Source organism: Poecilia reticulata, linkage group LG14 (assembly GCF_000633615.1).
Source record: "Poecilia reticulata strain Guanapo linkage group LG14, Guppy_female_1.0+MT, whole genome shotgun sequence".
NCBI classification, from domain to species: Eukaryota; Metazoa; Chordata; class Actinopteri; order Cyprinodontiformes; family Poeciliidae; genus Poecilia; species Poecilia reticulata.
This window is the reverse complement of record NC_024344.1, coordinates 20,787,524-20,814,447: the sequence shown is the minus strand read 5'-3', so window position 1 is coordinate 20,814,447 and position 26,924 is coordinate 20,787,524. Positions and strand designations below refer to the sequence as shown.

Genomic DNA, 26,924 nt, shown 5'->3' with positions numbered 1-26,924 from the left:
TGTGTGTGTGTGTGTGTGTGTGTGTGTGTGTGTGTGTGTGTGTGTGTGTGTGTGTGTGTGTGTGTGTGTGTGTGTGTGTGTTTGTGGCTCTGCTGTAGTTGGACTGTGAAGCATGCTGGCTGTGGCCCACTTCAAACAAGTGAACCTTCGCCAGTGGCTTTTCCAGCCTCTGTCATTCTGATTCTATTTTTTTCCCCCTGCTCTTCAGCCTCTGAGCCGCTGCTGAGACGCCGCGGCGTGAAGGCAGGCGTGTTCCTGACTGCATGCATTAAGGGAGAATCAAACATGGAAGAAGCGTGTATTCTGTTTGAGGGGGTCTGACGTGCAGGGAACACTGGTGGCTGAAAAGATACTTTGTGCTAACATGTCAGCGCTGCTGAAGAGCTGGAGCAGTTTCTCTTCCAAAACTCTTGGAAAAAAAAAAAAAGAGAGAAAAAGCTTTAAGATCATCATTTCATGGCGGCTCTTCTGATCGTGTTCTCTCGCAGACGGGAGAAAATGTTTAACTGGAGTCGGCAGTTGACTCCGATTCCTATATTCTTTGAATTTAGGGGATATGTTTTTAATAGGCGGCGGAAACGGATACGAAACAGTACGAAAACGGAAGCGTTTCTGTGTTTTTCTCACCTGTTTATTCGACTGGACAGGTGGAGTTGTTACGAGATGTTTCCTATTGACACTGCTTACTACACTTCATTAAAACTGTTGGGAACATAAACTGTATAGGCGGTGTGTAGATCACACACATTCTCCCTGGATGTCTAGCTTCTTCCCACAGTCAAACAAAATGCATGTCAGGACGGTTAGCATCTGTAAAATGCGGTTCAGAGAGAATGTGAATGTGGGTTTGTGTCTAACAAACACGGCCCAGCTAAGGCCAGCAATGACTCAGCTGTTCAAACTTCAATCCAGTTTCGCCTTTGGATTAAAGTCTGTTAAGTTTGTCTATTCTTGGGCAGAAACAAGCCCTGGTTTCTATCGTATAATAATGTTTAATTTGGGGAAAGAGTAACTTTTAATCGCCTAAACTATGTTTACTTTGTCTTAGTGGCGTTTCCCTGCTTGTTGAGCTACAGCTGGTCTAGATGCTAAAGCTCCTGCATCCCAAAACAGCAATGCTAATAAATGATTTAGATTGTTTATGGCCCTTATTATTTGCTTCCTCATTCAGTCAAATACTAATAAAGCATCACTTCCTCAAAATAAAGTTCTGTCTTTTGGAATGTGAAATAATATTTGGACTGCATATAAAGTCTGTCAACTGGTCTAAACTGGTAGTAATTCATTTAGGGCTAATTTGCTCAAAATATCTCTGCAGTGCAATACTTGGACTTCTTTAAGCAGACAAGTTCAAACTGAACGCATCTTTTATTGGTCATTGGCTCTATTTCTAGCTACTTTGCTTTTACATTTGCTTTTAGTTCCATCCTTGTTTCACTTTTCGCCAGTCGTTCACTTGACTGAACGTTTGAATTCTTTCGTTTATGGTATTCCACATTGGAGAGAAGTATCTGAACATGCGCAGTGTCTCGCCGTTCAAAGAACACCGGCGCTGGACATCCGTCTCCATAGGTCATTTTAAAACATAAGCCTCTTCACAGCGATGAGTCTGAGCTACTCAGATTCTTTAAAATACTCATTGATTCCCCACTAATTGCTCTCCAGGTAAAACCTGTTTGTGTTAATAATGGGAATCTCTGGCAACTACCAAAAATACCTTTTGGTTTTTTAAGCATGGCAGTAGGATGCGCGTGCGATGTTAAACATGAGCAAAGAATGCAGCAGCTACATTTCAGAAAGCTGCATTTTTAAAGCAGCGCCAGCTGAGCAGATGAGTGGGTGTGTTCCTGTGTGTTAGATTACAGGTTTGAGGGAGAACCAGTGGGTGGGAAGCTATATAAAACATGTGACAAAGAGCTGAGGTAAGTAAGTGAGGTAAGGCAATGCACTGTGGGAAATACAGACATAGGGAAAAGCAAGAGAACCCCCAAGATTATGTTTTATTTTTGTTTTTTTCCCCTTTTGGTTCTTTTCTTTATACCAGGTTTTTAAACTGGTGTGTTGCACTTCTTCGACCGGACATAGAAGACGTCAGGAAATGCAAATGAGTACATCAGATTTACATGTTTTAATTATTAAAACTGATCTATTGAAACACAATAGATTGTGACAACAAAGTGTACAAATGAAATAGAAATATTCCCCTAGTTGCTCTGGAAGATCCATTAAAAAAGGCGATCAAGAAAAGAATATTAATGAGCAAAGTACTTCACAATGAACTATCAGAACATTCAATACAGCATGAGTTGTTGTTTTTTTTCTCTGTTAAACATTTTCACATTAGCAATGACTGATTTCATTTGTGTTCTGGACAAAAAGAAGAATCCCCCGAAGAATTTCATGTGATTCCCAGTTTTCTCAAAACGCCTTCTCTGTTTTGCTCGTTTTTTTTTTTTTTTTTTTTTTTTTTGTTGCTAAAAATGTCTCTCTGCTCTGAAGTTTCCAGCCGTCACCGTGGGATTTCTGCTGTTGCAACAAGTGAGATGAATCCAGCAAGGTGATTAAAAAATACACAGGCCGTTATTTCTGAGGGTCCGCGGCTGGATTGGAGTACGTATGTACATGTCGGCCACTTCTTTTCAGTCAGAAACTGTCACCTTTGCTCAAGTTACTCTTTGAGGGCACACACGCAGGCAGACACACAAATAGAACTGAATAAATATGCAAACCTCCCAACATCAGGATGCAAACAGAGGGAAAAATCCAATTTACATACTGTATGACCAGTCAGTGTACACCGGTGTACAACAACTGTTTGTTTTTTGTTTTTTTCCTCCCCCGTGTTTGTGTGTGTGTTTTTTTTTGTTGTTKTTTTTTTTTTTTTGGCTCGCAGAAGAAGAAACTATAAACTGAGCGAGTTTCGAAACGTCATGCTGAAGATGTGGATTCGCTGCAGCGTCGATTCGGGGGTCGTGGAAGAGACTCTGTTCAACCTGAGAACCTCGGAGTCGTGTTTAAACGCGTGTCGCAGCAGAGGAAGCTCCCCCCCCTTCTGCAGATGTTTGGGAACGCCTCCCTCCTTCCTGTCGACCTTTGCCTCCCCCACCGCGCCCCGTTTTACAAAATAAGATGACACGTTTTGCTGCTAAAATCAAACTACGACCTCCTGTCAGTAAAAACAAGATTAAGAAAAAAAAAAAAACATTCTGCAGCCCTTTTTTTTTTTTCTTCATTTTTTAGGAACTTCAGGTGCCAAAATATTACATTCAGTTTAATATCTGTTCCCACAAATCATCAAAAATTCTTCCTGTGCAGAGTTTAAGATTTTTGATGCATGGAAACGACTCCTCGTTGTTCTGTGCAGCATTCTCTCTGTTTTTTTCATTTTATTTTTATTTTTCAAAATATCCCAGAATGTATTAAACAACAGGGATTGTTTCCATTCCATAACTGACCCAAGCTGTGAAGTCCAAAGACGTGCTACCATCCAAACATCCCAGCTGGTCACTGAATGATGACGTACAACGATGAAGATGCAACAACACAGATCTCGTGTGTCAGCGAGCTGAACTTTGTTGTCTACGATCAGGGCGTGTTGTCTGCGGTGACGATGCAATGTGGCCTTAGAGAAGCAGGAGTTGTTCGGCGTTCGAGCCAGGCCGGCGTGGTGCGAAAGGGGCTCGCATTGAGCTCGACAGCTCGAGGTCAAAGTTCACGCTGCCCTCTCTCCCTCTTCCTGTCCAGCTACTCCAGCTCGTCTCCTGCGTCCATGCTGAGCTCTCTTCGTCCCCCTCCCCTGCCGGACAGTTGCCTTCCTCTGTTGTGTTCCTCCTCTCCTTCCTCTTCCTCCTCCTCCTCTTCTTCTTCCTCGTCCATGCCTTCCTCTTCCTCCTCCTCCTCCTCCTCCTCGTCCTCGTCGTCCTCCGTGCCATCCATGGAGTCGTCGGCCCCCAGCATGGCCTGCTGCATGGCCAGGGTGGCGGAGTCCGAGGACAGCGACTGGAGGCCGTCCATGCTGAGCGGGTCTGCGGCACAGGGCAGCGGAGTTAGTCTGGGCGTGGAACAAGCTAGCCACACAGTTACTGCAAAAAGAAAAACGCTTAAATATTTTATCATTGCTGCTCCTGCAGTTTCCTGCAATTTATTTTAATGAGATGTCCAGAAAAAAACAAAACATGCTGGGCAGAAAAAAAGTTTCCCCTTTTTGGGCTACAAGAGCATAGAGCAATGCATCAATAAGGATTAAAATAAAAGATTATATAAAGTATAAAAAGAATGATAGTTGTTATAATAATTTTAATTATAACTGTATAATTCTATAAAGATAACAATGCTGTAATTATATAATAATAATACAATTCTAAAATATTAATAGCATAAAAAATGTAAGCCACTGTGAGAACAACAAAGAGACATATTGACAGTGATAATGAGCATTATCATTATTGTTATTCTATTTTACTGTACATCATCACAGCTGAAATAATCAATGTTATTTTTTTTCAATTAGTAGCAGTAGAAATATTTTTAGCAAATAAAAAACCCCCATAGATGAATGAATACTTGTTTTTTGTTTGTTTATTTCAGTAAATACCACGGAACTGATTTATTTTTAAATCCGGGTCATCGTGATGCGAGAATCTAAAAATATCTAATATCCAAACATGTAAAACACACGAAGAAGACACTCTAATGAGGTGCAAGACTAGATCAGGTCGGGAATGGAACTAATGGGGGAGTTTAGTTTGCTTCCTTGCATCGTTCAGTCTCTTGCCTGCGTCACCTCAGGTGCCGAGATAACAGAGAATAAATTACAGGCAGCTTAAATCCATATTGCACTCTGGGGACAGTTCCTTTGTCTTTGTCTGAGTTGCTCTCAGGAGACTTCCAACTAGTTTTAAAAACATGCTCATCTGATTCCTGAGGGGAAAGTTCTGTCTCTCTCTCTCTTTTTAAATAATAATAAAAAAAAAGATGACAAGCTTTGCCCTTGAAATAAACTCTCGCTCAACTCGCAAAAACCAGGCAACACCGCCATCTAGTGGCTAGAATTTAAGTTCACGTCTACTCGTGACGAAAATGTGTCACAAATGGAGTGTGTTGCACACTTGTTCGTTATTTGTTTTGTCTTGTAGAGCTTTTAATGAGTTTAGCTGAAATTAATGTCGTCTTGCAGTGGAGGAACTGTGATCAACAGCCACCTCAGGTCTACCAGACAGTCGGACCCCAGTCATGATGATGATGAATCCAACATTTGCTACATCTTCAGCTAGAGTGTCTTGCTTTCACGCTGCTCCGTGTCAAACTAAACAAACTCTTTGAGCGACCTGCTTACCAGGTGTTTACCAAGAACCACTGAAGTAAACGGCATAAAAACCTCAGAGGGCGACGCAGCCTCAGTTTGTGTGAAATTTTACCGCAACAGCATGTAAAATAATGTTAAAGACATGAAACAAAATGTGTGTCCATGCAAACTGTGACTTGTGGATAAGATGTTGATTTTTGTGTGACTGTTGGCCTACTTTCTGAGTTGTTCACGGTCTGAGATCTGTGCGTCTGTAGTACTCCGGCCACGATAGAGTCTGGCCAGAAGCGCTGTGTGGGCCGGTGCTGGGACTTCATTTTCTTCGCTTTAGGAGCCGGATCTGGATTACTGGCATCCAACATGGGCTGAAGAATCCGGCGCCGGGCATTGATGAACCTTAAAAACCGAAAATTGGAAAAAAGGATGACGGAAAACCTAACAACATGGATGGCAATGATCAGCAAGCAAAAAACACTTTTGTAAAAACTATTCAATCATTCAAGCACATAAACCACTTCTGGTGACAACAGTCTAAAGATATCGACTGCAATCAGTCTATGAGATTTTGGTGGATACAAGTCTTCTTTAGGACTTGAATATTTGAGAACATTGAGGTTTGCAGAACAGTTCTCTGTACAAATATTGTATTGGCTCATTTTTTCCTGCACATGGGATCTTACCTGGTGGGTCTGGTGCTAAAGGCATGGACATGTGCATCCTTGATCAATGCTTCATTGCTGTCCTTCAGTCCTACACTCTTTGACCATTGTTAGAAGGTGGTCAACCACTACAGCTATCTGCCAGTGGTATAGCCCGTGTCAGGCCTCTGCCTCCAACAATATCTATCTACTGTACGTCATTGGAGAAAAATGTGTTTTGTCAGGGGAGACAAAACTGGGCTTTTCAGCACCAAACACTCCATGTCTAATGTAAAACATTGTATATACACTGAAAAGCATCCTATGTCGACTGTTGAGGATGTTGGAGAACCACAGGTGTTGGGAGTCTGACCTTATAAGGCCATTGGGAATCTTGAGTGCATGTCATTAAACTCTGCAAAGAGTAATGGTAAGATCCCTGTACACTGGTTGTGCTGTGGTGGCTCAGGGGTTAAGCACAACCCACATATGGAGGCCTTAATCATTGATGCGGCCATCGAAGGTTCGATTCCTGGCCTGGTGAACTTTGCCGCATGTCTTCCCCTTCTCTCATTACCCACTTTTCTGTCAAATAAAGGCCAATAAAACCTTTAAAAAAAAGATCCCTGCATGCTTCAACCTTGTGTGGGGCAATGAATTCACAGCAATAAGTGTGGCACCACTTATTTTGGGAGAAATAAATATGTGATTTGTTTCATCATACTGAATAACTGTACTCACTGCTAATGGTAATTTCACAGTATAGCGTGAATTTATATCATTGTGTTATAATGGATTTAACACATTTTTGTTATGAGTGTGAATAATTGAGGCAGCAATGTGGATACAGTACTCGCATCTTCTTTTTGTTCTCTTGTCAACCCATCCAAACATTCCAGACTTGCTCAGTCTTTTCGACGTGAGCGGTTGTTTGTGTTCGATCTCCAACAAAAGATATTGAGGAAAATGTTCCCGAAGTCTTTCCTGTTCTTTCAGATGCATTTTCTGGGTTTCTTGGAATTTCTCAGACAACCTAACCTGCCTAGAGCTTGTTAAGACATACACTTTTAGAAGATTTTCTTGAATGCCTCTCAATTATAAATAACCTGCTTGACTCCATAGTGAGAAACTCCTGAACGTATGGACTTTGATGAGTATGCAAACCTTCTCAGAAAGATCATACACAACAAAAATGTCTTCTCTATGGTTAGTGCTGATGTATCTGCCCCATCGCATGTGTTAATATCCACCTGGATGCTCCAAAGCAGTAAACCTTGTAAACTCCAGTTGTTACATGGTTCCTCAAAGTGGCTACTTATAATTAGAGTCTAAATAAAAGCTAACGAATGCTAATTTCTTTAATAATTCTTAAAGAGGGAGACCTGAGTTTTTCTTAGTTGTCATATTCTATCCCATGACCAATACAATCCATACGTACAAGATGTTTCATTGTGCTCTTTAGTTATCTATGTTTTATTTTTTGTTTGTCTGTTTTGCAAAGATATGTTTAGTGAAAAATACACCCAAAAACAGTAAAATGACCTCCTCCACCACCAAAAATTGGAAAATTATCAAGAAGGACAGTAACAGGAACTGGCAATGAGTGAATAAAAACTCCATACTCATTATGCCAATGAGTATGGCTTACATACTACGGTGGTGATTATCTGCCTTAAAACAGGTGAGTCTATTGACAACATGCTACAGGAAAGAATGAGGAAATAGCAACAGAAAAAGAAAGGGGAAAAAAAAGGAACAATACTTTTAGATCCTAAATTTTACAAAATTATTTCTTAAGTGGTCAAATTACCAATAGCCAATATCTAAAAGGTATTCTCCAGAAGGTAAAACTGTTTGTGTTCGTATTTGACACTTTAGAAAGTATTTAATTTCTGGTGCACGTGACATTTACGGCCAGCAGATGGCAGCAAAGCTGTAGCAAAAATAACCTGAAGCTCAAACGTCTTGAGTCTATACTTTCAGGAGTTGCCCATGTGCCCAGTGCTGCCTCTCTGTATGAAGACTTTCACCCGTCAGTGCAGATTTAATTAGGAGCTGTTAGGGTTGCAGCAGCTTACCAGTTGTTCACTTGCAAGAGGGTGAGACTTGTTTGTGCAGCAATCTGCCTCTTCTCGTCTTCTGTTGGGTATGGATGCTGGAAAAAGGAGGGAGGACGCACAAGCTCAGTTTTTCCTCCAGGTTTCATGCGAGTGTTTTACTTGTTAATGAAGGTCGACTTCTGTTGAAACAAATAATTCTACTTCCCTGTCCCCGTTTCACGCTTGACTATTCACCGTCAAGTTTATTAGTACAGCACGTTTCTGCGACGAGGCAGTTCGAAGTACTCTACGCGATCCTCGTCTCTTCTAATTCTACAGCAGCCGCTTCGAAACAGTGGATCAGCTCTGATGGATGCTGATGCTAAAGCTCACCATGAGATGCTGGAAGAGCCAGGAACGCATGATGTTGGTGGCGTGTTTGGGCAGGACCCCTCTCTTGTTCTTTGACTTCTTGTCTTCACTGTCCAAAAGAGATGACAAGTCCACATTTACCTTTGCAAAAGGCAAGAAGGGAGGAGGGAGCATAAAAGGGGGGGAAAAAGGCACAAAAAAAAAATGGTTAGGCTTAGTTATTGTTGCCACGGAAACAAAGGGAGACTACCAATTACCTTTCCTTTTTTCAGCAGCAAGGGCAGAAACACCTTCTAAAATGTCACCATGGTAACTGAATTTGAGTAATGATACTTAAAATATAAAAATGCAGAGGAGCCTACGAGTCTGTAGTCTGCTCGGTGTCTTACATGAAGAGTTAAAAGAGCCCAGGGTCAGGCCCCAAGTTTGAATTTCACAGAACGGTGCTGGTTTAGTTTACTACTGGTGGGGAAGCAGAACGTGTTTGACTTGCTTTGCTCACAGTTGTTGACCTAAAGCCTGTTGGAGAGGAATGATTATTCAGAAGGTTTTATCTGGAGTGTGAACGCAAGACAAAGAAACGGTCTTAGGGCCGATCCCGTCTTTGGCAGCATGTAGCGTAAATATGGACGGTGTGTGTTTCTGTGAGACTGAGCTTATTGTGGATGAAGCAAAATCACGTCATGCTTTTCAATGTCTTAAGTGTTGATACCAAGATTTACAGTTGAAACCACATGTTTACATCCAGTGTTAAAAAAAACAAAAAAAAAACATAACCTTCTGCTCAGTTTCTGACTTTAACATTAGGTTTCTCTCATTTAGGTTGATTAGGGTTACCAGTTATTTCTACATACTCTCCTGTCAACATTATGCCATTTATTTTGTGAAGTACATCAGGGACAAGCTTTTGCCCTCTTCCTCCCAACATAACAATGGTCAATGCCTTAACCTTTAGTGTCATAGAACCACAGGACATGTCTACAAAAAGTGTTGTCTTTTAGAGCATCTGAAACTGTAATCTAGTTTTATTTATGTTGCTTCTTCCTCTCTGAGTGACCTCTCAGCGGTGCAGAACCCATTTGACCGCAGCACATGACAGTTTCATTGGACGTTCTACTGCAATCTGAGGTTGATCTTTCAATTTTCAGACTCCTTAATACTTCCCCTCTGCCATTTTTTTCCTTCCACTCTCAATCCCTGCATTGTTTGGCATTTGTGTCGCTATTACCTTGCCATATGTGTTTGTTTATTTGTTCTTTGTTTTTTTTTTTAATTTCCCCAGAAGGAATGCCTGTTCCATTATGGGTTTAAATACGCCTCTATCCCGCGCAGAGTCATTGGAGTTGTTGCTGCTTGAGACTTTATGAACCTGTCTGTTTTCCATCAGACAGCTTTTCACCACAACAGGCCTGATTCAAGCTTTGTCCTCCTGAAAATGACTCGATAGGACGACCGAGGACAACTTTTGACTAACTGGCTTCATGGGATCAACTGACTTATTTTCATTATAATCAAATTGCAGGGTATGTAACCGGGTCACATATGAACTGATTTGAACTGGATTTGGATCAAACTGGATTCTCCCCGTTTTTAAAATGCCATGTTGGAACTTCACGTCATTTTGGTTGAATACACTGAACTGTATTGAGGTAGTAATAAAACCCAGCACGCTTCCTAATATTGTAAATTCTAGGTTTATACTTGACATTTAATGGCAACTAGGATAAAATCCACGATAAATAAAAGCTAAATTGGACTGATATGCGCCTTAGGAAGTGTGTGAAGTCCAAATTTAAACAATCATCCATGTGCTCCGGCAGTGCAACGCATTACATGGGAACTTCGCTTATTACTAATGACTACAGCTTCACATCGCATTTATAGTTGTGACACAAAACAAGACTCATTACAGTTGCAGATGGGCTTCACTTGGATAACCTCCCTAGCCCAGGGTATGTACGCGTTCCAGGGCAAAGGGAGGCCGAGTTAATTGGCGGCACTGAGCTCGAGAGTGTGATTACCCGGGGCTTGTCTGCAAAGTAGCTATGGGGCGGTGTTCAATTCCCAGCACAAATGTAGCACTCTGCTTTGGCAGGGCTGATGCTACCCAGTGGGCTCTTCTATAACTGTCAAGCACAGAATTACCTCTGTGAAAATCTAAGTCAGCACTGCGGCAGATACAACACCGCTGCTCCAGGTTTTTATGCATCGACACTGTGATGCATTTGACGTCGCTAACTCTATAATTAGAGTTCTCTTTTGTGAACACGCAAGCATTCTCGGAAGTGGACGTACAAGTAAACTTGTTTCAGAAACACCTTGGAGTACCGTTCCTTGCCTACCTCTTGATGTTTTCCGTGTTTCGTGGATTCTGCTGGGATTTTAGGTCACAGAACAACAAAGCAGCTTCTATTTGAGAAGCAGAATTTAAATGAATAAATAAATAAAACTCAGAAAAGTGTAGCAGGCCTCTATAGCCCCCCTGAGTCGATACGTTGTAGCATTACCCATCTTTTCGTCAGTTTGATGCTGATCGAGACCCACCACCTCTGAATACACTCAGGAAAGATTCACCCAGTAACCCAAGTCTGGTGAAACCACTAAAGTTTTTTAAAAGTTGGTAAAATTTCAAAATAGAATTATTATTGGTCGGCATCACCGGAAAGGTGCTTTATAAATTAATTCCACTTACCATTTAGTCTGTGATGCTAAAGGTTGCACATGTAAGGACACGTCGGCCCCTACATGTTCTGTAATAAGCTCTTCTGTACATCTACAGTAGCTGCTAAAGTGTTACCTTTGCAACATGCATATATCTTCCATAGTGTCCACACTTAGACTTTTCAGCCATGAGTCCTGACAGGATCGTAATGTCTTTTATGATCCTGCCTGATAAACATCAGGAAGAACAAACAATTTCCATTTGCTTGGCAGCAGGGGGCACATTCAGGTAGAGACAATGAAAAGGAACAAAGCGAGCGGGTGAGGTGTGGGGGAGGCGAGGTGTGGGGGGGGAGAAGGGGGCTCAGTGAAACATAAAGAGACATGTTGAAAAGTCAAACTGTAAAACAGTGGGAGGTTTGACGAAGCACCGCACAGTGTACACGGCATTACCTGCGAGTTCTGAATCTGGATGGTTCCTGGAGGTAGTGCCTGCGTTAACACTTGCCCTTGCGATGTCACCATGGCAACCGGCTGGTACAAGGTTCCACCTGAGGGGATAATTTGCCACCGTGAGTATCAAGTGGCCTCAACAGCTACTGGAAGCCCCCATCAGGCGCCACCACCGGAGGCTTATTAACGGCTTGTCGGTCTCACAATCAAAAAAAAAAAAAACCACAAAAAAAAACACAGCAAATAAAGAAAGCAAGTGATTAAATCCAAGGTGGTGTAATGTCCTTTAACCCTGACAAAACAAGAAGAAGGAGGTGGAGTGTCTTGTTTTTTTTTTTTCTTTTGCTCCTGGCTTAATTAGCCTTGATCAAGAGACTCTTATCACAGTCTGTTTGAGCTCTACAGTGTGCAGTGATCAAAGGCGAACACATTGATTTATTTTGGGTTAAAAGGGATTTCCAGAGGGCAAGATTAACATTTCACTGTACAAGCCTGACATTATAAGAGCCAAGCAGCAAGCCAAGCTCCCGCTCGAGCATACACAGACATAAAAGTTATGGCCGCAATAAAAGGCATGCCAGTTCCACTGATTGCTTCTCATTAGAAGACGGTATGTACTTGATCATATCGATTTGTATGCGCGGTTTCGGCAGCGGTTTGCGTGTCTGACTTAATTTATTCCAAACAAGTTGTCTTCGGATCGTTCCGCGCGGCTTTGCGCACATGTGGCGACGGAGCGTCGCTTCGGATACGTTTTGCTCTTCTGACACATCAATAATGCTCTCCCAACTAGAGGGAGGGACATGTGGAGTACTTCCTGAAAAATCTATTAGAGCCCATACTGAGGAGGTCAAGAACGCATCACCTTTTAACAGGATTTTCCTTTGCAGAGAGAAAAGAGCAAAGTGAACATTCTTTGTTGTAATAACACATGATAATATTAGTCATTAATTATTCTGTCAATTACTGTGATGATTAATCAGACAAAAAGTTCTGCAGATTTTTCATTTGTTAAGAACTGAAGCCTTTTATGCCAATTATTATTATTATTATTATTATTATTATTATTATTATTATTATTATTATATCATTACCATATTACAGCATATAACAGCATTCCTTTAGTGAACTCTTGATCATTTGTAGCAAAGGATTTATCTGCTGCAGAAAATAAATAAAGAACAAGAACATTTTCAAAATGTGAAAAGCTAAGTAAGCCCTTTCCACCTGGTTTAACATCAACACTATTTTTGGATTAACTGATGAATAACTGGATAGCAGTTCTCAAAATGATTATATATATATATATTTTTTTTTTTATTACAGAATTTGAATCAGATCAAACCAAAGCTTCAACCTGATGGATTTTGATTTATTATTATTATTATTATTATTATTATTATTATTATTTTATCTTAAATGCAAAGTGTATATATTTTTTGCAAAGTTTTGTCTCTGTTCTTTTATCAATTAATGATGAATGAATGATGAAAAGCAGGTCAAACCAATCCGGTCTATTGTGGAAAAAGCAGCTGCCTTTTAAACCTAAACACTAGCTGTTTCCCTGCATTCAGCTGCATCTGCAAAATTGTAACCCACTGTTTATTTTAAGTCAACTACGCTAAAGGGGTTTTAACCATGGATGACCCTCTTTAAGGTCATCACTTAGCGTCTTACTCGGATTTAAATCTCCATGTGTGCTTGGCATGGAGCTCACAAGCCGATGGGCAAATCTCGTCTTTCAGGTAGAGAGGATGTCTCATGGTCTGTTTATCATCAGTTCTTGAATTTAAAAGAATAAAAATAGGATTAATTTTAGATAATTTAAGATATACCAAGGCAACCAGCTGGTATGGATTTTATTTCCATTTTTAAATGAAATTGTCATTTCTATAACTGTCATTTTTATTTACCCTTGTAAACTTTAGACTGATTTTAACAATATTAGCCACTAGAATGTTTCTAGGGGACAAACTGAGACATTCTATTGTGACAAAAAAGCAAAAAAAAAAAAAAAAAACCAGAAACAAATTTGTTGGGATGCGGGATAATTTTTTTTATCAGTATTTTTCACAATACTGTACACGAGTGCTGTTCCTGTAGTTTTCAAACAGTGTTATCTTAATAAGACTGACGGTGGCAGTAGCTTCCACCGTAAGGCTGATTTTTGCAGATGGAAACATTTCCAAACAGTCAAATTAGTTTCTTAGCTAACATTGGAATAGTGAAGTAATCTGTGGTTCACACAGTCAGACAATACCATGGTGAAATGTTTTTGCAGTTTCGAAATTGACACCGTTTCAAACCTCGGCATAAATGAAAACCGGCCTCCGCATTTTAACTTGCAGTTCGGCAAACTTCCGGTTCTTGATCTCAACTCAACTCTGTCAAGTTTGTGCCACAGGTGTGCAATCACATCCTAACCTGATACCACTTGTGAGTTGATGGTGGTCATGGCGACGTTGCTTTGCTGCAGACCTCCGGCGGGCACCACAATCCCTGAAGAGTTAACAGAACTGGAGACAGAGGTCATGGATGGAGAGGAGGTCTGAATTAGTTCCTGGGGGGGATCGCAGAAGGAGATGATGGTGAGCAATCGTGGTGCGGGGCAAAGCACAGAGCAAAGCATACCTGGTGGTACGCGACAAGGAATGCCCAGAGGAAACAGCTCTGCTGCGAGGTTTGGCCGAGACTCACCTGCTGCATGCTGAGACTGGTGTGGGTCGGAGAGTAGGGCCCTCCGAGGTCGTTGCGCAAAAGGTTGTCGCTGTGCATTTTGGTCTTGAGGCAGGTGATGTAGCGATTGCAGAAGTCCTTACAGAGCTCATTGACCTTCTCCAGCTCCAGTAAGTGGATCCGTAATACCTGGATAGCCTTCACCATCTAAGAGTACACACAGGCACACACCGAATGTTACGTCTGCGGTCGACACAAGTTCTTTGCACCACGTTCTGGAGTGCAGTGCCCACCGAATTAGAGAAAAAGAGGATCTTTGAAACTTTCAGTCAGTCCTTGGTGGACCTACTGGCTAAGACCTCCATAGTGTGATCAAATAGGTTTGGGCATTTGAGTCTGAGCCTACTTAGAGCCTAGGCACCGTTACCCAACCAGCCTGAGTGATACCCAAGTATTAGCCAAATAAACTTGCAGGTTTGGTACTGGTTTCCTTAAACGGGTGACTTCTAACATTATTTTAAGCAAAACATATCCAGATTTACACTGAAGTTGACTGAATTTAAATCTGACTGTATTAGACTGACTGAGGGAAATGATTTGGGATGAGTTAACTGCATATTATTCTGAACTTTTAAGATTTACATGTAGTTTTTAAATCCCGGGTGCTACTATCACAGTGCTACTAGTAGTGCACTTAAAACTAAATACAATATGGACATAAGTGAGCTATAAAAATATCAGGAAAATATCAAAACAGCTTAGTCACAGACACACCCATTATATTGTATTCAAATGAAAGGATACATCCTGCCAGTACCTCTACGTTTTGGCATTTTTGGCTGCTTGTGGCACGCTGTGAAACTCTGCTCTAAAGTCGCCACTGAAGGTCAACAGAATGGTCAGAAAAGTGCTTTGCCAAGGTGAAGATAAATGAGCTAATGAAACTGCCCTCCCTTAATCAAGGGACCGGTAACTCCTGTACCCGTGGCAGCCAGCAGGGCCCAGAGTAACGTCACTGCCCTGTGGAAGAGTTAGTGCCCTCTGGGAAGGGTGCTGACACCCAGTGGCTCATAAAACACACAGATGCAGGGTTAATTGACTGTTCAGCACTTGTCAGCATGCCCTCCTGTACTGTGATGACAAGGCTGACCATTTAAAATCCAATTTCTCTTGATCAGCAGGCATTCTCTTTGTATTTGTAATTCTTCATGGCTATTGCAAGCAGAGTGTGTGTGAGAGTGTGTGTGTGAAATGAAAATAAAACTTTTCAGTGAATTATTAATAGTGATGTTTGGATACAAAAGGTTTTAGTAAGGCAAAAAATAAGATCTGCTTGTTCATTTCTAATTCTTTTACACATCAATCTGTATGTTTCCATTGGAGGGGGAACTGAAAAGCTGCTTGCTGCCATAAAATAAGGAGCATGTTTACCCTAATACTTACCAGATCATTTTTATGGCAAAATAAATTTGCACGTTTGGTCCTGGTTTCCTTAAACGGGTAAGGAAACCAGTACGAGTAAGGTACTGGTCTCCTTACCCATGGAATAGCTACATGTTAGTTACATGGAATAGTTACATGTAGCTACATGTAGCCATTGGAATATATGGCTACATGAAGACCCAACATAGAAAATCTTATCCATAAGGCTATTTAGCTCTTTCTTTCTATAGGTGTTGCTTGCAGATGAGCTGAGCCACAGCGAATAAGCATCATGCTTTCTGGTTTGGAAGAGTTCAATGCAGGTGAACCATTTAAAGTTTTTATGCTCGCTTGAGGTGTTTTGTTTTTTGTGTCTATTCTGGAAGAGAGTTAAAGGAGAAATTGAAACACATTTCTCCTTTAACTCTTCAACTGTTCTGACATTTACTTGTTTGTCCCGTATGAATGAAATCACTCTTTTCATTCACTCTCAGAACCAGGTAACAGGTCTATTCTGATGGGTTTTTTTGGTGAAATTTAAAAAAATTATCTCCTGACAATTGGATAGGAACTTGGCCCGACGCTTGGCCCCAAATCTGTGGGGACACCCGAAGAGGGACGTGGACAAGAGACGTCCCAACCTTTTATGCACTCAGTGTTTTTCTGCCTCAGTCATTGACGCACCAAGTTGTCGAGCTCCGGATCCTCGCTGAAGAAAGGCTTGTGTTCTCGTTCTTGCTGGTGAACAAAGTTTTCAATGTCTACGTCGAAGCTGGCCGACGTGATGCATTCGGATCCCTGCGTGGCCTGTTCACATTTCTCAAACAGCAGAGCCAACAGGGGGAACAACGGATGTCTGAAGGAGACGAGCGGGAGAAAAAAAAGAACTTAGTGCAAACCAAATACAGCAAGAGAAAAAACAAACAAAAAAAAAAAACGATTTGTCAATTCATTTTCACCTGATGAAGATTTTCACATTTTATGTTCACTTTTTCAGAAAACAAAGTAGAAAATTTCAAGTGTTGATGGTATTCTTCGATGTCAGTCCTTTTCTGCTCAAAGGAAATGCTCTACATTTATCCAAGCACTTTGAAGGTGCTGTCATTCATATCCAATTCACTTCAACATTTTTTCAAAGATCTCCAGCAGAACCTTGCTTAACGTGTTCAGGATTTTCCTCAGGGTATGTGATGCTGCTAAATGATCAAAACTACCTGTACAGTTTAACACAATAAAAGCAGAACCAGAATTACACTCAGGTTAACGCCACTCCAGCCACAGTTAGGATTAATGCATAAATACGTTTAATAGCATTATGTGATTTAATTGGAACGTATAAGTAACTGTATTTTGTTACAATTACCTCTAAAAATACTTGTATTTGCAATTTGCAATTACCGACTGCTATATGGCAGCGCATAATATTTATTGTTTTTAGGACAGAGTTGTGGCATCATTGTCCAGAAAATGTTCCGCAGCGCTTCGTGAGACAGATTGTGACTTATGAACACTGTATAGGATTACACGGCAGAAACCTTTATATCAAACCTGATTAACTATAGTTATTTTCTGCAAAATTTAGCTGACCAGGACACATGAAGCTTATGATTTATGTCAACTCAAAAAGACAAAATGACAAAATTCATCCGGCGGAAGAACTTGAATTGACAGCACCACCTACCATGTTGATGCCAATAAATACGAACCTCATTGTTCTTCATTTCATCGTTAGTCCTTCTGGCTCGTTTGACTGGGTTGTGTTTTTTTTTTTCCTGCTGTTAGCTTAAAAGCGATTTCAACAATTAGCATCAGCATTACATAATTAACTGACTTCCTTCTACTGTCCATCACTGGATCTCACTGGGATTGTATTGCATTTGGAATAAACAGAGTTGATCTGAATAATATATAATGTGGTGAGCTAAGCGACCATAAAGCTGAAAAAGAACTAACTGTGGATCGAATGATGTAACGATGACCTCTGTTGAAATTTGCTCTTTTAACTTAGTGACAGCTGTTTTTCTTTTTTAAAAAAAGGGAACCTATTCTGAACATCACTGGTATTTATTTATTTATTTATTTTACTTTGCATCATTTGTATAAAGACGTGTGTGGAAGTACAAATTGCACAGCTTAGCATATGGCTAGGCAAGGCCACTGCTCAGACTCTAACCCCTGGCTCCCATTTGCAGCCTTTAATAGTCGTCTATATTATACTCTAATCTGCCTGATCCCAATTTAATGCTGCTCCACCAAACAGGCATGGCAGGAATACTAAACAGGGGGTCCACGTGCTGAAAGGAAGGCCTCTACCTTCTGCGTGCTAGGGTTTGTGCTCGTGGTGCAGGAGAGAGCGCGGTACTCAGCTGGGAGAGGAGCGAAAACGAGGCCAAAACTGATAGCAGGATGATGTGGAACATGGAGATACTTTTCCGTTTAAGATTTGTACCATCAGTCCCAGCAATAGGCTAACCTATTCTTTAAGTGCTAGCATGACAAACAATCTGAATCTACTAAAATATCTAAAGCATAAACAATTAAACAGGGGCAATATACAGGGGTGTCGAACTGCTGCAAACAAAGGAAGTAAAGGAAATGTTGACAATGCATAAGTATTAATAATGGGTTGTTGAGGTTAGTCCTAAAAGAAAGTCAACCGTAATGAGACTGCAAGTTAGAAAGACCCAACTGCACAGCAGAAAGTATGACGTTGAACGTTGTGGTCACGTCTTGCAACGTAACTATGGGGACAAGGAAGCTATGCTGGACCGTCGGCTCAGTCTGTGACTTCTAGTCTGATTTAAAAAAAATGAAAGCCAGAAAAAAGAGAAGTACAGGCGAGAGTTCACTCCCTGGCCAATCAGAGACTCATAATGTTCTGACGTTGCAGAACCCCAGCAAAGCAGGTTCTAAAATATGCTGGTACCACGCAGCCGTTCCTAGAGGAAAACCCATAGAACCGAGTCGAGGCGCACTGAGTAAACCTGTGATATAGGACTGTTGTGTCCATATGCAATGTTTAAAAGTTGGCTAATAATACAGAGCAAAATTGTAGCAGAACAAATTTTATCAATTTGTAAGCTGCCATTTAAGATCTCAAGGAACTTTTGGTGGTGGCTTAAATTCAGGGGGGTTGTGGAGAATTATCCTTTCTCCATGATGAGTTCTTGATGTACGAGGTTACTGACGAGTCAGTGAATTCATGAATTCCATTTAACAACTAGCTAACAGAGATAGAAAGAAGACACAGAATTATTTATTCTCAACAGGGTTTACCCAGACCTTCAACTTCTCTTCATCTCCAGAGAAGCAGCGTTTACGGCTGTTTCTCTGGACAACATCGCGGCGTCCCGTTGCAGTCTGGAACTCTTTGTTAATGTTTTGATGACGAGAACTATATGTGCAGCCTGACAAAACTTGGCAAAGCAAATCCGCCTAGATAACAGTAACATAAGGCAGCCTGTAAGACCGGACAGAAGGCTTCGGGCTCCTTAGAGCGAAGATAAAAAAGAAATGTGGTGCGCTTGCTGTAGGTGGGTTGTGTAATGTGTGCACTTACTCTTAAGGAATATTTACCACTGAAATGTATTTGAGGAGACAGAGAGGTGTGAAAAAGGTAGGACATAGTTCGCCTCTCATGTAGTGAAGACCAAAGTTATTCATACCCCTGATAGATTTATGTTTTGCATCTACTAAGAAATGAGATGAATACCTCTCAAAAGATATTGAATTCCAAATCCAGGAGTAACAAAGGAAATATTTATCTTAGTATTTACACTGGAATAATAAATAAAAATAGATACACACTTCTAAATCATTAAAATCTTTATTGGTCAACAGCGATCTGATTCTTTTAATAACAGCTGTCTACATTTTTGCACTCTTTCTGCTATCACTGGCTGTAGGATTCAAGTTGATCTGCTTGGAAACATCAATAATGCTTTCAAGTTGGAAGAAACATGTTGCAAAAATAAAAACCTTATTTAAAGCCTCCATCTGATTATGTTCTGTTGTAACTACTGAGCAAAGGCTCACTGCAGCTAAAAGGTTTAGGTTGATGAATTAAAAGCTGCGGTCCATCGCGGTCTCCATCTGAAGCGCACATACTGAACTTAGCGCGGAACGAGACTGGAGCATTTCCGAGATTCAAAACCTGAAGTTGTCAGAAAACCGAAAGAAGCTGCAGCAAAACTGATTGGGGAATTTTGCACGATTTTACATTTTGAAAACGTCAAAAAAATAAAGCAATCCTTCCAGCGCTGTCTGGGCGGGAATGAAATAAAATTGCTCACATTTCCATCTCACCCACCCGGGGATGAGGTAGAAACTCCACTGCTCTTTGCTTCCTTATGACCTTTACACAGTCAGGATTAAGACAGATGGAGTGTGAAAAGGCAGGTCATTTTTATGTATATGGGCCTGCATGTGTGCGTGACTGTGTGGTCACATTATGTGTGCTTTTTATTCTCTCTCTTGCACTATCTTCTAAACCCCCTCCCTGCCTCACCCCTCAAGCAGCCCTCGTGTTCACAAGCGAGCACGGCATGTCCTATCTGCAGTGCGACGGTGGGGATATTGCTGGCTGGGGGATCATTACAAGGGCCATAAAAGAGCGATTTACAGATCGCCCAGTGAGTGGAGTCAGCACGGCAGGTCCTCCCACCCTGCAGCGCCGCGCCGCGCCGCGCCGCGCTGGGTCACCAGCAAAAAGCCCAGAATCAGAGGCCGGTACGGACCGAGCTGAGAACTGTTGGGCGAGCTTGCAGCGTCGGGTTTGTGGTCAGTGAGTCAGAGGATGGAAACAGGCGTCCGTTTTATTGCTGAGGTTCAGCCGAGCGGTGAGATGTCCAGCGGAGTTACAACTGGGTATTCTGTGGATTATAGGAAACAGCTGGTGGACGTGAAGCTGAGTTTCTGGAAGGGGATGCGTGAAGTAATACGGAAATGTGTTCCAACCCCAAAGATGTTCGTTTTAACATGGAAGACCAACATAAAGGACATAAATGTGAAGTGAAAGGAGAAGGAAATGTACAAATACACCAACTAAAAAGAGTGACATAGATTAGTATTCGGCTCCATCAGTTTTATCTCATGTTTGGTCCCAAATAAAAGAAAGTTGCTTGATTGCAGGTAAACACCAAAACTCCATGTTTCCATCTAATTTAACAAAGGGAATGAATCAATAGAAATCTGTATTCTAATTGTGGAAAGGTTCGGACAGCATACAGCCAGTGTTGCTAAAATAACAGACTAGTCCATGTAAGGTTTCCCTCACTTTCAGCTCAAACAGATTTCTTCAGTTTCTCTCGTCTTCAGCCTGTTTCAGGTCACATCACAGCATCTCACTGAGATAAGGCTTTGAATCATTCCACAGCTTTCCATTATTTAGTAGTCCTTCCTGGGTGAATTTACCCCTTTTCTTTTGAGTCCTTGTCATTTTGCAACATCCAGTTCTGCACCAGCTTATTCTTTTTTTTTTTTTTTTACAGATTGTCTTATGATTTCCTTCAGTGTCTGATACAAGGTGGAATTCTTAATTGTTCTGTGCCAATTCTATGTCGTTTTTGATTAGCTGTCCAAACATGTCGATCTTAGATTTTTCTTGAAAACTTCATCCCAGAAGTCCTTATCTACATTCTCTGTCTGGCACGGGTTTTTTTGACACGGCAGGTTTTGACTCTCAATTTCAATTTTTCAAATAAATCTTTTTTATTTTGACTTTGTCGTTCATGCCATCGAATGACCGCAGTCGGACTTCTGTGTGAACGCTTTACAAACCCAAAGAGGTGCAGAAGAAGAATGCAGACGTCACACAGAAGAGCACCGATTAGTGGCGGTCGAGCTTTTAGCCATCTCCAGGGCCGGCTGCAGTCTGGTGTAGCTTCAGGTCTTTGAAAACGTGTGTTGGTATCGTGCGGTCTGCTTTGAGGGTGAACTTGCTTGGCTAATATAAAAAAAGTATGTGTTTTAATATTAGCCGCTGAGAAACAACTAATGACGCTCTCTTCATATGCAGCTGATGTAATCTACCATTTTAACTGGAAATAAAAATGTGGGTGGCCAAATCTATTCACTGTATTTTTTTTTAATTACATTCATAGAAAGTGTTTAAAGTATGTTAGTATGTTTGCTTTTATTACTTGAATTGTTCAGTTTTGCTAAAATTGATACTAGATACCAACAGAAGACAAGCAGGCTTTCATAGGCTATTTCTTTCATATTACTGCATGCGTGCTGCATGTTCGCATTCAGAGAAGAGGCTCTGCATGCCTAAACCTTCTGCATCCCGAGAAGAACGGGGATCAAACCGGATCCTCCTTTAACGTAGGATTTAATTTAAGGGCTTTTCTGAACACAGTGAAGAAAAATAAACCTGTTCATTCGAGGCGCTGCTGCAAACAAGCCTGAATTAAAAAAAAAAATCGCCGCAGTCATCTTCAGAACAAATTGCATTTGCCAGTGTTTACAGAAACCTAGCAAACCACCAAGAGGGCACAGATGGAGGGCAGTGCTTTAAAAAAAATATGTGTTTATTTGAACGCGTGTGAGCCGGAGGTCTCTGCGTCTGCGCTCCCCACTGTGTAGCAGTCTAATCAGGCCCGCTGTACGCCCGCGTATTAGAAACCAGATTTGCTGGAGTCAAGCTGAGTTTGCTCCCAATGAGGCCCCTGTTTCCCCGGGCTACGTGTCTGAAACACACCCCTGTGTTCGAGGAAAGGTGCGGGGTTAGAGTGCACAAAGGAACACACACACACACACACGCGCACACACACACATTTAAATAACCCCGAGCACTGAATAATTCCTATTTCCGTTTGACTACTTTTATTATTTTAGACTCATGTTTTATTCTAATGCACTGTCCTAATCTGATGTTTTGTTGTTGTTTTTTTTAACAATGCAGTTTCCTTAACTGTTTTTCTTTTTAATAGCCCCCTAACCTGTCTGTCAGTTAAGGGTGAAAATAATTGCACACATTTGGAAATTTGTTGGCAACAGCTAAAGAAAGAAAGAAAGTTTGTTGTTTTGTTTGTTTTTCTGGTCTAATAAAAAACTAATTCAATGTAGGAACAATTAGTTGTTTGTCTAAGTCATCGGGGGGGAAAAAAAGCACCAACTAGTAAAAGAAAAATATATCTTGAACTTTGTTCTCATCTAAAATCAACCATAAAAGAAACTCGTAAAAATAAGTATCCAACAGAAACAGCCAATAAAACCACTTGAGCTCTGACACAGTTTCCTGCATCCAGGAGCCGTTGAGCACCAACACATGCTGACCTGTGAAATGGAAAGAGGCACGGCCTTTCTTTTTTTTTTTTTTTTAAGCCCGTCAGACGGCCTGAGCAGCTCGCTGTAGGAGGACGCATTCATGCATTTTGGCACTGAGAATAAACAGACTTTATGGTGCGTTACAGAGACCCGTGAACACACTGCCAAGCCCGAAAACCTTCTGGACGACGTCCTTGGATCCATGGAATTAAACGTGTTTACTTGTGTTGGGTAATAGAACTTCAAATTTCTGTGTATTTTATAATTTTTTTTTGGCTTTTAAAAAGAACTAAAAATGTGTATGTGGCAGAATGGAACCTCGAAATCCTAAATCTGTTCTTCCTGCTGATTTAGTACAACGTGCTACATTAGACTTTTTACGAGAAGATGACACAAAAAGCACTCTCGCGGTGCTGTTTATTGTTGATCTTCATCTGAGGGAGACAAACGGCAAAGTTGTCCTGTTAAAGCAGTTTATTTTTTGGGGGTTTTTTCCGGTAAAGAAAGTTCTTCCAAGTCACAGCTTGTGAAGTCACAAGGACGTTTCTGTTTGAAACGGAGCGGACGCTCGCGTCTCTTTCAATTAAACGCATATTTCCGTCTCCGAGCCGTGGAGAGCGTTACATCCGCAACCTGCAAAAAACAAAAAACAAAAAATAATAATAATAAAAAAACATGAGAGCCCTCTCCGCCTATTTAATGAGATGCAGAGAATCCAGAAGGATCTTTACAGTAAATGCCACAACTCATTAGGCTAATCACCCTATCACACAAACACTCAGCTGTTAATAACAAAGCAGCCAGAGAGAGAGAGGAAACCACACATCTCATCATAAAGCTGGCATTCCAGCAATTAGTGAAAAGAAACATTAAAGCCTAAGCTGCCGACTTCCGGAGGAAAAATGATTCTTAGAAAAATGGCAGGGATGTTATTTTCTTTCATGCGAAAAGCCTTCAGCCTCCATATAGGCACGGCGCTGATGCAGGAAGGCTGACAGATCCGAGCGTCTATAGAAACGACACAGCAGCTATTTGTGCCTCCTTACATCATCCTACCTACTGTGGGAGTGGGAGATGAAGTCCAGTTTAAATGTGACTGTAGCAGCAGTCACATTTAAACGGCTAAAAGCAAGCGTTTAGCCGTTTGCTCCCTACGTGTGAGGCGTTTATTCTTCACCCTTCCTTTCCATGCCAGACGGCTGACCTAGGAATCAGATTGTAACAGGTGTGGTGGATATGTCACAATCCTTAACTGTGAAATCACTGCTTATTTTCTGCCAAAATGTAGTGATAAATAACTGAAGCTAGAAAATATTTAGCCGGTCACGAATAAGACCTCCATCAGTATCATGCGGGTCCACAGAGGAATTTAGGGTGTAAACTGGATCTGGTGTTCAAAATGAAAGGATAAATCCCATCAAGAGCAGCAGTTTGTGAAGCACTCCAACCAGTCTGCCTGCCTGGCATTCCACTGGCGAGACGAGCTCTGATCGGTTAACGTGCGGTTCGGTTCTACACCAGGCAGTGAGCTTTCGAAGTAAACATTAAATGCTAATGTCGTTTGCAGTTTTCAGTGAATCATAAAGCACGAGCTTATCAGTGAATGCGATCACCTGTAGATCAAATGGTGTTGGTGACATACCCCGTTCGGTCCTGCTAGTTCTACCACTGAAGTAGGTTTGTAAAGTCTGAGAACAGCCGGACTGAGCCAATGCTGGTTTTGCTAGTGGAAAACGAATCTGGCCGAGAGCGTACGGTCAGAGGTGGTCTAGTGGAAAATGTCTGCAGTTTTACTGAGATCACCTTGTTCAGCATTCTGACGCTTCGTCTGAACTTCAGGAAGTCGGTTTTCCTTAATCTCTAAATACCTTAATGCATTGAGTTGCTGTCATGTGATTGGCAGATTGACCACTGGTGATAATTCCTAAGCTCATAGTCATCTCACTTTCTCCAGAGTTGCTAGTAAACGCAGGACTCATCCTATGTTGCCACAGCAACAAGTCCTCCAACCGCAGTGAGCACCATAGACATACACTACTGGATAGGACGGTGCCTATCAGCCGCTATAGCTAGTGATGTGCATCTTCAACTGCATTGATTCATGTCAATCAGGTTGTTCCGATGCCAGATGAGCAGGAATCACAAAAGTGTTAGTAGTGCCCTTATTTCTTATCCGATTTCTATCAAATATAATTTAAAGCGATGTTTTGATACATGAAATATGTCTTCTCCCTTCTCCCTCCCTGGATATAAATCTAGAAACAGTTTGGTTTCTGTCTNTATAATAAATTTTATTAATTTTATTAATTGTCCTATATATATATATATATTGGACAATTAATAACATTTTTCGTACTATTAATTGCCGCTGTAGGATACACAGCTTGCTAGCTGCTTTACGATATATTTTATCCAATTTGGTGACTGCGTCACAATGTTCTGCAAATAAGGCAGTCCTGCTTTTGTCGTTTATTTAAGCTATAGTTTCGCCACAGCCAAGAGAAAATAACACTTTTGGAGAAGGAGAAAAAGAAGAAGAAGCTATGTGTCAGCTGTATACCACATGCACAGCCGTCGCCATGGCAGCCGACACCATTTTTGCTTTTAATTAAAACCTTTTTTTTACTGAGTGGCGAAAGAATATCCCCTCGGACCTCAGCGAGCCTCATTGTATTGACAACTAAAACGCAATACGATGACACCCATGTGACACACGACGGTGAGCATCCACCAGCAGAAACATAAACCGGCGTCGCCGCATGTAGATAAGAGCCGAAAGGGTTCGCTTTCTCCGGCAAAGGGAAGATTACTGCCATAATTGTAGTCAGGAATCAGAACTCGGATCGTTTTCTTTCACAGAACCACCTGAGATAAAAATCAGAGCAGCTTTAGGATTAGTCACTCTGCAGCAACAGCTGTGCTTTCTGTGACAAAAAGGCCCCGAAGGCAGCAAGAGCTGGAGCGCACTCATTGGCTGTCATCTGGCTTTACCTTTTCAGGCTCTAACACACTGCATCCTGCTGTTTGCTCTCATTTGCTCTCTTAGTTTGAATCGTGCCCGACAGCGAACTGTTCCAACACGTCATGTGACAAACGCAGATCCGTGTCTTATCTCCACCACTTTCAGGCAGCTGAAGGCTCGGCAACGCAGCTGGTACGTTGCTGCAGTTCAGACGATTTCCTGATATTATTGTTTTAATGCCAGAGGATTTCTCAGTCTCAGCTCTTATCTCAATCGTATATCGGATCAAAATCACCTGCGTGAAGGAAGTGGATTTGTGTTCGATCGACGTTTTCTATATCGCGGCAATGCTTCTCGGCAGGAAACTACAAACCACCAGAAACCGTGACTATTTCCCTTTAAATGCTGCCACATTTGTAGGAAAAATCTAGTTGCCAAATGCCAAAACTAAACAGCTCATTCTGCTGTGGACTTTGGTTTTGAGTTTCAAGCATCAATCAGGCATTGTACCCTGGAGATTGAAACCTGCTGCAGCAGTCAGTCGCTGTCTGCTTCATGTTTAACTATTATTTGGGGCAACTTCAATCTGGGTTCCTTTAAACCAAGTGGACACGTTATTTATTAATTGAGATACGTATGATAAACTCTGCTGATCTACACACAAATGCATTTTTTTTCCTACAAATGTGTATTTCAAGAAAAATAACCTGGTTTTTTTAACGACACGAGATTTGTGACAAGAAACTCTGTTACAACAATAAAATAATCAACCAAACACAAATGTCCTCACTTCCAGTTTATGTCATCATCATCATCATCAATCCAACATTATAGAAACATAGGAAGTGACTCTACTCGTATCACCCCAACACACAGACAGTCAGTTTTTATCACCGGCTGTCCATGTTGTACAGTCTGCAATCAAAGACATTGACTATAATACTCAATTAACATTAAAAAAAATTAAATACTGTGGTGAACAACCATGTTTCTCTCTGGTTTGGACCAGACTTTAGTGGACAAAGCATCTCCTTCACTGTCAACACAGGTTCTAAAAGCGTTTCAAAGTTATCCAGAATCCAAAGTGTTGTAAAGCACGGTGATATTAATTTATTTCTTTTTTCATT

At 41.2% G+C, this 26,924-nt stretch overlaps 1 protein-coding gene across 4 annotated transcripts in view; it reads right to left on the bottom strand.

Moving 5' to 3' along the window:
- Positions 1-2,109: 2,109 nt before the first annotated feature.
- Positions 2,110-26,924, bottom strand: part of pknox2 (pbx/knotted 1 homeobox 2) — a 62,553-nt gene continuing 37,738 nt past the window's right edge. For 2 of the 4 annotated variants that reach the window (XM_008428415.2, XM_008428417.2), the window contains 8 exons: positions 16,251-16,422; positions 14,166-14,351; positions 13,893-14,028; positions 11,469-11,566; positions 8,376-8,495; positions 8,022-8,098; positions 5,523-5,701; positions 2,110-4,082 (listed from right to left, as the gene is read on the bottom strand). In XM_008428415.2, the coding sequence (XP_008426637.1) occupies positions 3,745-4,082; positions 5,523-5,701; positions 8,022-8,098; positions 8,376-8,495; positions 11,469-11,566; positions 13,893-14,028; positions 14,166-14,351; positions 16,251-16,422 (1,306 nt within the window). In that variant the 3' untranslated portion in view covers positions 2,110-3,744. The remainder of the gene's footprint in view (positions 4,083-5,522; positions 5,702-8,021; positions 8,099-8,375; positions 8,496-11,468; positions 11,567-13,892; positions 14,029-14,165; positions 14,352-16,250; positions 16,423-26,924) is intronic. The other 2 variants (XM_008428418.2, XM_008428419.2) reach the window with 1 other exon arrangement.